We start from the raw sequence: 11,503 nt of genomic DNA, 5'->3' as shown, positions 1-11,503 counted from the left end.
TGACCTGAGTTTAAGATCTTATCTGCTGTATCATGCTTCTTACTTTCTGAGTTTTGTAATGAATCATTACCATCAAAGGCTGCTACGTGTACCTAGCCATCAGCCATCTCATATTCCATAGATCTCTCAGCCAATGCTGCCAGACCATCAGCTCCGTTGCCGACATACTCTTGTAGCTAGGGATCTGAGCACTCTACATGTTCCTGTAATGTAACAGTTCACCCAGTCGTTTGCCTCTTCCAGTCAGCATGCACCTATTGCCCATTCTGCTTCGCCTTGTTCTTCTCATCTTTCCATTTATCCTTGTTTTCTCTCTTTTTAATATGTTCCTGAATGCCTCTATAAAGTACCGTGAAAAGTGGTCAAAAACTATAAGTGACATTTAGTTGCAATTTGCAAACGAACATATTGATGGCATATAAAAAAAGAAAACAGTAGTCAGTAGTCTCACAATTGCATTCACCTTGCTGTTTGGCTGACAATAGGACAGAACGTTGATGCAAATTCACAGGAATAGGCATCAAGCAAAGTTTCATATCTTCGTATTACTGAATAGAAACCCGGTATACAAGATAACCAAGTTGGTCGAGTAAATTAAGAAATATTTTATTATCTTTGTTCCCTTCATTATTTTCCTGAGCTTACCTAAGATGAAAATTTGGAATAGATGGGCAACTAATGCTTCTCCAGAAACATGCCATCAAGGGCACTAAGGTATTTTGACACCCAGACAGTGTCCCCTCATATATAATGCCCTTGGCTACATCATGCAAGTCAGCAATGCTAAATATCTTCAAGACATTGAAGTTCAATAAAAATGCATAAACATATTTAAAATAAATCATAAGCCACCATATCAATCCTGTTGATCGATCTAGTCTCACACAGAAGTCCATTTTTATCAAGAATGCAAGAAAGGCCTTGTTTGTCTAATGGCTCTGAACAAGATTGAAAAGAACTCTCTGATAGGTCGGAATGATGCTTCTTCAGTGCCTGACAAGCATTTTCTCAATTCTATTCCCTTCTTTCCAAGTTATTGATCAGAAACAGTCTAGAGACACCAGAACAATTATCACCCTTGAAGACTTCATATATCACTGTACAAAGATTACAATCGAAGAAAATAATCAGGATAACAAATTTTGACATGTGATCCAATAGTGCAATTTCTCCATAACAGCTTTCTCATTGTCTTTTCTTGCATAAGCACAGAGGTGTCCAAATATGTAAAAATAAAAATCATATTAAGCAAGCAGTCACTCAAAAGACAACCATTCTTTCTTTCTTAATCTATAAATCCAAGACAAGCTGAATCTTTTATGAAGTAGTGCTTGAACACTTTGCACTTTATCTAGGAAATATCATGGGGCACAATAAGATAAAAGATTAGTCATACTTGATAATAAGCAACTACCAAATACAATCTAAGTCGCTCAAAAAAACAGAAATTGCCTCTCTGAGGCAAAAAAAAAAAAAAGAAAAAGAAAAAAAAGACAGAATAGTGGATGAAGCTTAAGTCACGAGGGGGCCTGAGAAGATGGAGGTTTCTTCAGTGAGCAGGATGACTTGAAAGCTTCAATCTGAGATTGGCATTTCAAGTAGTCCCCTTTGTTTTCCTCCAAGCATTTCTTCAAGGCTTCCACATCACAAGGGGACAGCTTCTTGATACCATTTTCTGCCTTCTCGTCCATACTGCAATCAAAACTAACCACCAAATAATTCTTACTTCCAAATGTTACCTACATCAAAAAGTCACCCAATCTTCAGATTAGAAGATTTCCTTCTTTTATGTCTACAACATGAAAATTATCATACGTATGGTGCCTATGTACATTTATACAACAATTTGAATGAACAATTTAAATACTTCGCATTCAAAAGCCTGCTTCTATAGGCAAAAGCAGCTTATCAGTACCATTCAAGGGTTCCATAGGGTTTTTTCCCCTCTTCTTTTTTGAGAAGATTTTTTGCATAAGATCTCTATGGGGCCAGATTCAAGAAAGAATCAGATTATACATAATTCTAACGTCCATTGAGAAGGATTTGGCGGCAAGGTTATAGACAGATTCATAAAAATACGAACAAAGCTATATGAATAACTTCAACTAACTTTGATATCTAAAACAAGAAATTTCAATTTAATTTTTCAATATGGGAAGCATCAAGAATAGATTTTCTCCAAATCAAACCTCATAATTGATAAATTCATAGTATACTTTGGGCCTTCCATTTTTTACCGAATTATGAACACGTTCGTTATCTGAACATCGTGAAGCAAAAAACAAAACCCTAACGATGAAAATTTTGAAACCAAGCTAATAGTCTGCAATTTTTTCTCGCAAAAATCCTAATTTGGCCTTGACAGAAAGAATCTTACGGCTGTGCATCAATTAAAAAAACAATGATAAATGACAGCATCGAAGTGCTGAATACTTACTATACGTCGTCGCGCTCCCCGGTCACTGTTGAGAGCCCTTCCTCTTCCCCTCGCAGATATGGAGAAGTACTTGCATATTTTACGAGGAGCCCCATGATCTTCTGACAAAACACTCTCAGGGCCTTTCATATGCGGTCCTTTTTTGTTAAAGATAACTGAAAGCGAGGGACGCAGCGGAAAGGGTTTGTTTGCAAAATCAAAATTTAAACTTTATGTATGTGTTTTTTTTTAAAAAAAAATAAAAGGCTTAGTGTATTCTAAAGTTGGGGCATATTCTGAACTCACCGATATATAATTATATAAACTTTTTTACTGATAACAATGCATAAGTTCTTTGCTAACCAACATTTAACTTAGTTGATTGGCATATTCAAAGAGGTTAAATTTTGTGATAGCATCTTTATCTATTTTTTAAAAATATTTTATCTTGGCTAAAGTTAATATTTTTTTGCACAAAAAAAAAGGATGGAAGCCTTTTCTCCTAAGATCTGATGGCAAGGGTGATAATTTCTATATATTAGATTTTTTTTTTCAAATAATAGTTAGTCTTTCGGGTGTAGTTTTATTGACATTTATATTATATAGAAATATGTTAAATTTTCTCGATTATACGAAGGTTAGGTTAGATCAAAAAATTGTGAGATTTTTTAAATTTTTTGAGCAAAAGAACTTGATTAAGAATGAATTGCAATATATAAATTGATGGGAGTCATTGATTTGAGCTTTTTTAATGCCACTCAAGAAAAATTGATCACTATCTATTTAAAATATGATACAAATATTGGATTTTTTCTGGTGTGATAGATATGCTACTTCATTAAAAAACATCATAATTGCATGCCATCGCTCAAATCAGAGTCCTTATATATACTATTTACAAAATTGATGAAAGAATATGTAAAAAGGTCCTAGCAATATACTATTCAATTCACCGATCCAAAGTAGTATTTAAGAATTAGCACTTGGGATGCATGATCTTAATCTAGTCTTGACTATTGCTGAATTAATCATCGGCTTCTATTTGAGATCAAAATAGATGGTGGGAGTTGGGTTGAACCATTGCTTGATCGATCATCCAGTTTCATATAAGATAAGAAAACTGAACTGTAATATAATAGATTATAATATTTTTTTATATAAAATATTCAATTCACAATAGTGATTTTAGTATTATATTTTAAGATTAACAAGGATGGCAGAAATTACGTCCTATCCCACCAACCAAACTAATCATCTTTCTATAAATATCATAAAAGAATTGATCAACTTTCTCATTGATCAACTTATCCACATTCTCACATTTTTCAAAATAGATAAGTTGCTTTCCCATAGATAGCATTTATTCATAAAATGAAAAAAATCTTATCCACCTGCGAGATGTCTAAATCATTTTTCATTAACGGAGAAAATAATATTTCTAATTCATTCCTAATATACCCTTAACCTTATAATATAATATAATATATAATCATATATTATAATAACATAATATACTATAATATAATATAGAATATTATATTATAATATTATAATAAATTTTTATAACATAATACAATATACTATATTATAGCATATCATAATAATATAATATTACAATAATATAATAATAATACAATATAATATATTAATATAAGATATTAACATAATATAATATACTATAATATATTATTAAAATAATATATAATAATATAATATATTTATATAATAATATGTGCTAATATAATATTATATATTATTCTATATTATTATATATAAAATATTATATAATGCATATATTATATAATGCATATTATATTATATTATAATATATTATATGATATTATAATAATATAATACTATAATAATAAAATAATAAAATAATAAATTACTATATATAATAATATATTATATTATATTAATATGAGATATTAACATAATATAATATAGCATATTATAATATACTATAATATATTATTAAAATAATATATAATAATAATGTATAATATAATATGTTTATATAATAATATATACTAATATAATCTATTATATTATACTATCTAATTATATATAATAATATTATATAATATATATGACATTATAATAATATAAGATATAAATATAATGTAATATATTATTATAATATATTATACTATATAATTATAATAATATAATAATATATAATATAATATAATATAATATTATTATAATAATATTTATATAATAAAAATATTATAAGAAATATGGATAAATTATATCAATTCACTTAGAAAAATAGTAATACAAAATAATATGGATAATAAATTCTCAAGTCATTTTTCAATATACAAAAGAATATAAATAAATTATTTTTTATCTAAATATTATTTAAAAAATATTTATTTAAAAAAATATAAGTTTTTGGATAAATTTTTTATTTAGCAAAAGAACGGGCCAAAAGCCTCGTCTCCGGATTCCAAAAGACAGCCAAGTTCACTCCCCTTTTGTTAACAAGGCACGTCGCCTTTAATCCACTCCTTAATCATCATTGCCGTCCAAGGGCAAGCCGGAGCGTGGAGTCGGCAAAATTTGAAAGCTAACGCTCTCGTGTGCCTTCGGAACCACTTAACACATCCCACCACCAATGAGCCGCCACGACAGCGGGGCCTTCCAAAACGATCAAATGGATCCGGTACTCCGTTGTTTTTTATACCTACCAGTTCCGCGCGTCACTAGAACCCACTTGATTCAAAAGCCTAAGCCCCACGGACCAACGGCTATATTCCTCTCCTCTGGAAGCCAAGAACCCTAGAAAAGGTCTCAATCTCATTGATCTCTACCCATCGTCTTCCTTGTTTTTCTTCTGTTTTTCTCTTCGATTTCTTCGATTTGGACTTCGCAAACCATGGATTCTTCTTCGGCTGCGGGCAGCGCGGAGTTCTCCGGTTCTCAATCTTGGTTGCAGTCGCGAAGGGGCGTCCGGGTGGTGGGAAAGATCAGACCTTTCCTAAGTTCGGAGATCGTCGGGGTCTCCGACGGGGAGTCTTCTTGTTCGTCCTGTCGTGCTCAGATTTCTCTCACGAGATGCGATGGAGATTACGCCTCAATCGCTTTTGGAGATCAAACTACTGGGTTCGGCACTTTTCTCCTTTTCCTTGATTTTTTTTTTTCGAGTTCTTTTGAAGTAAACTGTTTTGATTTGATCTTGTAATGTTTATGCTCTGTGGGCTTTGAAAAGAGAAAACTTTCCTTCTTTTACTGTATCGGTGAATCTGATTGATCAAATTGCCGCTATGGACACAATAAAATTTAGACCTACGGGCACATTTTGTTCTTTAAATCTGTTTTCTTGCTTGGTTCTTATTAATCGGATTCCAAGATATGAGTTTTTTTCAAATATGTTTTCTTGATTGTTCTTATTGTCAATTAACAATTTGGGAATTTGGATTGCTAATCTTGGACATAGATGACATTTAAGTTCGTTGAGCTGATAGGGTTTTCGGATTAGGGTTTTATGTTTCATGGAGTTTATTTTATTTCTGTTATTTAGGAGCAATCGCAAAGATTCTTACAAGTTAGATTGGTGCTATGAGCAAGATGAGGGTGTCAGCGAGATTTTCTCTAGAGAGGTCAAGCCTCTTCTCCAAGGGATATTTCATGGTCGTAATGCCTGTGTTATTGCTTATGGTGCTCGGGGAAGTGGAAAGACTCACACGATTCAGGTGGGTCTCAGTTATTTATGTCTCTCTAACGCTTGAGGTTTTACAAGTAGGGTTTTTGCTTTCTCTCATTCGTTGTTTTTTGTAATTCATCTAAGTGCACTGACACCTAGGGCTCTGAAGAGAACCCTGGCTTGGCACCAATGGCAATTTCCGAGATTCTCATGTCAGCCACAGACGTAGGGGGATCAGTGGCTATATCATGCTACGAAGTGTATCAAGATCACATCTATGATCTCTTGGAACCTAAAGAACAAGAGGTACTTGTTCTTGAAGATGCTGGACGGAGAATTCAGCTCAAGGGCCTTTCTCAGGTATAACACTGGACTTCATGGAACTTAATATTTCTGGCAGCTCCTTAGTTGGTCTACAGAACGTCTATAATCAAGTTGTGTATCCATAAATTTACTTCAGGTCCCTGTGAATTCAAGTGTTGATTTCAAGAAATTATTCACTAATGCATGCAACCAGCGGAGGCCTCAACAGAAGGCTGCCAATGAAATATTGATTAGGAGCCACAGAGGCATGATTGTATATGTTTCTGTTGTTGATAAGAAAACCAGCCGTTCCCTTGTTGGAAAGATGAATTTTGTTGACTTGGCAGGTAACAAACTGTCTTAATAACTTCAATTTTATTCTTTCATGATGGGTAATAGGCTTTGCTAGTTTAGTAGCTTCCTTCATTTCCATGCTGATTTTTTTCTTTTCAGGTTATGAGGATACTAAACAGAAGAGTAATGCTAAATCTCATCCTGCTGAGAGTGCTAAAGTCAACAAGTCACTGTATACCTTGCTTAATGTTATTTATGCATTGAATGCCAATGAGACTTACATTCCCTACAGAGAAAGCAAACTAACCCGTTTGTTGCAAGATTTCATATGCAGGGCAAGTGGAGCAGTATTCATTACTTGTTTGGTGAGGCTCGTAATTATAATCTTGTTTTCTTTACAGAAGATTTTTTTTTTTGGATTAAGCTGCTATAAATAATTTGGAGACATAAGTGGTCCTCTAAGATGTTTTCATCTCATGAGATTACTTGGTTGTTTAATGTAGAACCCAACTCTGTGTCAAGATACTATTCATGCAGTCAGCTTGGCTTCTCGGTCATGCCAGGTGGTCAGCTGGCACCGACATGACACAGCCAAGAGCAGTAGTAAGAGTGTCTCAAAATTTATCCGGACATTTTCCCCTTCTAATGGAGGAAGTCGAGCACATGATACCTCAGTAAAAAAGCATCAGCTTTCTCAGTTTGCCTCTACTGAAAAAAAAGGATATGGAACCCCATTTCTGACTAAGATAAGGTGATGCTTTCAATTTAGTTTTTATTTTTTTAAAAAAAAATTGAAAAATAGAATTATATTAAGGTTGTCAAAAATTTGTATCTTACTGTGCTACCCTTCTACACACAAAGGCCCCAACCGTTGAGCAATTCTATGAAGAAACCTGGACCCACCCAATTTAGCTCAATCGAGAAGAAAACAAACAATACCACGTCTCTGACAAAGGGAAGGTATGTGTTTAGAGTTATTTTATTTGTCGTTTCACGTGATCCATCATAAGTAACTTTTTGGTTTTGCCATGTTCTCAGGAAGCTGTTCAATGCTACAAGTTCTAGCACCAAATCTAGCAAGGTAATAAACCCACTAATTTTCAAATTAGTTCTTGCATGCCATATGGAAAATAAGTGTGCTTTTTGTTTTTAATCTGCAGATATTTAGACATGATAATTTACACATTAAATGAATAAAGTTACCACAATAAAATTGAAGTTGCAATAGTATCAATATGCTTATTTTTAATTTGATTTCAATAAATTTTGTGCAACAAATTGCTTTGATTTATATTATCAAGAAGAAAAAACTATATAGAGGCATAACTTTACTGAGTTGGAATTCATCACTTATGACAACCTTAATGCTGTAGGGAAGAATGTTTTTCAAAAATAATTCTTTGGAGAGTATTTGTTCTCTTATATTTTAGGCTCCATATTTTAATTGAATAATTTATAAGACTATAATGCAGGATGATATCTTATCAAATGCTGCTACATATGTGGATACATCAAATGAGGTCAATTCATATCTTCTTTCTTTTTTTTTTTCTTTTTTTTTTTGAAACCAGCATCTTAAGTGCTGTATGGATAAAACCAGCTTGTTAGAGAAGAGATTTTGCTTAACATTGCATGCCCATTGAATTTTTTTCCCCAGGACAATGCTTTAATTGATTCTACATGTGGAGTCACTTCTACACAAAGTGAGGTATATTTGGTACTATTTTGTCATTTCCAATTAGTGGTTAAGTTTCCAAACATGTATTGAGCATTGCACTTTTCTACATGCATAGTTTTTCTGGCAATTTCTGAAAGAATTTTATGCAGGAAACTTGTGTGTCACCCATTGCTACTGATGCAGAACCTAAGATTCCAGAGGTTAGTTCTCAGTCAGAAGCTTTATATGATTTTGAGATATTATTATGTCATAAGGGATGCTGTTTAAATTTATATTATACCTCTCTTCCAGGCTCCCAATGATGTTTCTTTTCCAAATGAGCACAATGATCTTCAAGAAAGTGAGACTGGACCTGATATTGGTGCAAATTTAACTGCAGATTCAGAAGGTATATATCAAATGGCTGTAAAGTTTCTAAGTATATTTACATAGGTAGATGACAGTTTCTTACAAGAGATCTTTTCTCGGCTTCTGTTTTTCTGATTTTGTAGAAAGCACTATGAAGGAAAGCCAGAACTCTTTTGTCAATATGGCTGAATCCTCTCCACCGTTAAGTGAAAGATTGAGAGAGATATCAAACTCATTGAAACTTTTAAGTACTCAACAGATAAGCATAGGAACACCAAAAGTGGATGTACCATATTCTAAGCAAGTGGGTGTCGATCATATTGAACCCAAAACTCCTGGAGTCCCATTCAATTTAAGACTAGATAGCAACTCAAACTTTGAAACTGGTACTCCACAAGACATCTTCAGAACTCGCAGTACAGGGCTCAAGGTCATTTTTCTATTTTTTAATGGCAAGTTGTAAATGAGTATTGTCATTTTGATTATGCTGAACTTTTTTCCTTATTCATGGTTGCAGAAATCGCTGGCCCAGGAGTGTCTATCTTTCCTCAACAGTGCTAACAAGTAAGCAATGATCGCTTTCCTCCACTCAAGGAGAAATAACAAATAATGATCAATAGAAATCAAACTAACCATTGTAGGTTAATTGCTTTTGCTGTAAACAAAAATATTCTAATTATTTATATTTGATAAAATATTAACAATGACTGATGAGTCATTCGGTCCTTCTTATAGAGTATAAACTAATCAAATTAAATTATATAATGTGGAAGTCAAGGCAAATAAATGAATGATTAATGCCATAATATTTATCATATTGTGTCTAATTTTTTATAATATCTTTTTTCTTGTTATATGTAAAATTTTCATGCAGTATAATGTTTCATGGCTAAATCTATGAAGAGTGACAAGTGATAACGATAGCATATTTTTTGTAATAAGAGACTATGAGAACTGAAAGATGCTACAAAAAGTATTACATTGCTAAGCAAGAAACAAAGTGATAAATCCTTATCACAGTTAGGTTAAATTATGATGCATTTGTTCCCAGATTTGTTATGACTGTTGTTGTTGTCCCTGCACAATGAAATTTCATGATGAGCTATGATTAACACCCTCTATTATTGACAACATCAAAACCTGTATCCTCTTTTTTGTGATGTGGAGTCCAAATGGAATGGGACATACTTAGTAGGGAAGTACAAGTTTGGATGTTGTAAGCAGTCACAGAGATGCAACAAAAAATTGGTTTAGTTACATTAACACGGGTAAGTTGGGGTTTGGCATTAGTTTTGCATGGCATGTTGGCAGCATGTTAGGGATGCCTTCTTTTGCATGAAATGGTGGATTAGTTCGGTATTTCTTGCCATGTAAAACAATAAGTTATTTCTTACAATTGGGTCTGGCTCACGTATGTGGTTGACTAAATCATTTTCACAACTTATCACTTTAAGAAACCATCGTGTTATTATTAATTTCCATTCTCATATGGAGGTTAAGAACTGACTAACTTTGACTATGCTTAGAAAATTAATTTATCCTTGTTTAATTGTGATTATTATCTAAACAAGAAATGGATAACATCAATGTAAGTACGGTTAGAGAGTGTCATCTCGTTCGTTCTTTTACATTTCAGGAGCTAATATTTGGAAACCTAGAAGGCTGCATTAAAAAAATTTGACAAAGCTGCATTGTCATATATCTATATATAGTTAGGTCATTTATCAACCACCCCTTTTGCATAATCAAAGAAATGAGCCATCAAATGAACATAAATTATAATGAAATGGTTAAGATCTGTAATTCCCTTAATCACTTTTATTTAGAGTTAAATGATCTTTTGTTAGGAAACATGGTCACTCTAATATATTCTTTCTCTTTCTAATATATTCTTTTTCTTTTTCCTTTTTCTTACAGGGAGGAACTCAAAAAGTTGAAGGTCAGTTTCTAGATCTTAGATTGTACTTTTGTCTGTTGCTCTTAATTTTGGTTGATATATGCTAATTCCTGTTCTTTGTTTAGGGAATTGGAGAGAAGAGAGCTACGTACATACTTGAACTTCGTGAGGAAACCCCAGATCCCTTTAAGGAAGTAAGCACAGTGAAAACCACTTTCATTGAAAAGAAAACCATTTTAATTTAATTCTCCTTTTCCCTGTTATTGGAGCAATTTAATAAGATGGACTGTTTTGATGGGCAGATAGAAGATCTTAAGGAACTAGGACTATCTTCAAAGCAGGTAATTATACCATTTTAGATAGATTCACACCCTGTGGAATTTGTCAAGATAAACCATTGTGTATTCTCTCAGAAGATCCTTATCATCCTCTATTTTTTAAAGTTTATTTGATATTGTAGATAGCTAATTGTTAAACAGTGCCAGCAATATGACTCTAGCTATTTATGGTTCTACTTTTACAGATAAATGGAATGATGTCAGGAATACTCGGGGATTTTTAGAATGATGTTTGGATATGTGTTGATCATTTTGACATGTGAGTCATGTCCCTCTCCATGTTTGCAAAAGTACAGGTTGCAATTATCGATTTATACTTGTATATGGGATGCTATTCTTCTTGATAGATTGAAAACCCTAAAATGGAAGGAGTGATGTATTTGTCTGTATCTTTGTTCATTGTAATTGATCCTCATTTTGGTGTTATTTGCTTCACCAATATATCGATGACAACCCTTGTCATAGAATGTAAATGATCAAACAGGGTATAAACACCAGATTCTATGTTTGACAAGTGGGTACAAATTTGAAATTGTGATGTGAAGGTACACTTATGATGCAATTATTCATTATGACTAAT

The 11,503-nt window shown here is 32.8% G+C and overlaps 1 protein-coding gene and 1 long non-coding RNA gene across 2 annotated transcripts; one reads left to right on the top strand and one right to left on the bottom strand.

The window, feature by feature from the left end:
- Positions 1–1,366: 1,366 nt before the first annotated feature.
- Positions 1,367–2,530, bottom strand: LOC114914686 (uncharacterized). Its single transcript, XR_003802226.2, has 2 exons — positions 2,438–2,530; positions 1,367–1,739 (listed from the first exon to the last, which is right to left on the bottom strand). It is a non-coding gene; the product is annotated as an uncharacterized lncRNA (long non-coding RNA).
- A 2,634-nt stretch (positions 2,531–5,164) lies between these two features.
- LOC105054892 (kinesin-like protein KIN-10B) lies at positions 5,165–11,503 on the top strand. The gene is made up of 18 exons (XM_019853974.3): positions 5,165–5,524; positions 5,943–6,114; positions 6,225–6,425; positions 6,526–6,715; positions 6,822–7,027; positions 7,166–7,413; positions 7,524–7,622; positions 7,701–7,743; positions 8,135–8,182; positions 8,320–8,370; positions 8,490–8,540; positions 8,632–8,728; positions 8,832–9,118; positions 9,206–9,252; positions 10,606–10,627; positions 10,711–10,779; positions 10,888–10,926; positions 11,109–11,503. Exons 1-18 carry the CDS (start codon positions 5,298–5,300, stop codon positions 11,145–11,147), a joined length of 2,136 nt encoding a protein of 711 aa, XP_019709533.1. The 5' UTR covers positions 5,165–5,297; the 3' UTR covers positions 11,148–11,503.

This window comes from Elaeis guineensis, chromosome 12 (assembly GCF_000442705.2).
Source record: "Elaeis guineensis isolate ETL-2024a chromosome 12, EG11, whole genome shotgun sequence".
NCBI lineage: Eukaryota > Viridiplantae > Streptophyta > Magnoliopsida > Arecales > Arecaceae > Elaeis > Elaeis guineensis.
Note: the sequence above shows the minus strand (reverse complement) of the source record. Positions and strands in the feature narration are given on the sequence as shown.

Excerpts from the sequence above, each read along its gene's own strand:
- LOC105054892 (XM_019853974.3), top strand. The coding sequence starts at position 5,298 with ATGGATTCTTCTTCGGCTGCGGGCAGCGCGGAGTTCTCCGGTTCTCAA. Across the intron at positions 8,729-8,831 it reads TTTAACTGCAGATTCAGAAG|AAAGCACTATGAAGGAAAGC; the intron begins GTATATATCAAA and ends CTGATTTTGTAG. Across the intron at positions 10,927-11,108 it reads TAGGACTATCTTCAAAGCAG|ATAAATGGAATGATGTCAGG; the intron begins GTAATTATACCA and ends CTACTTTTACAG.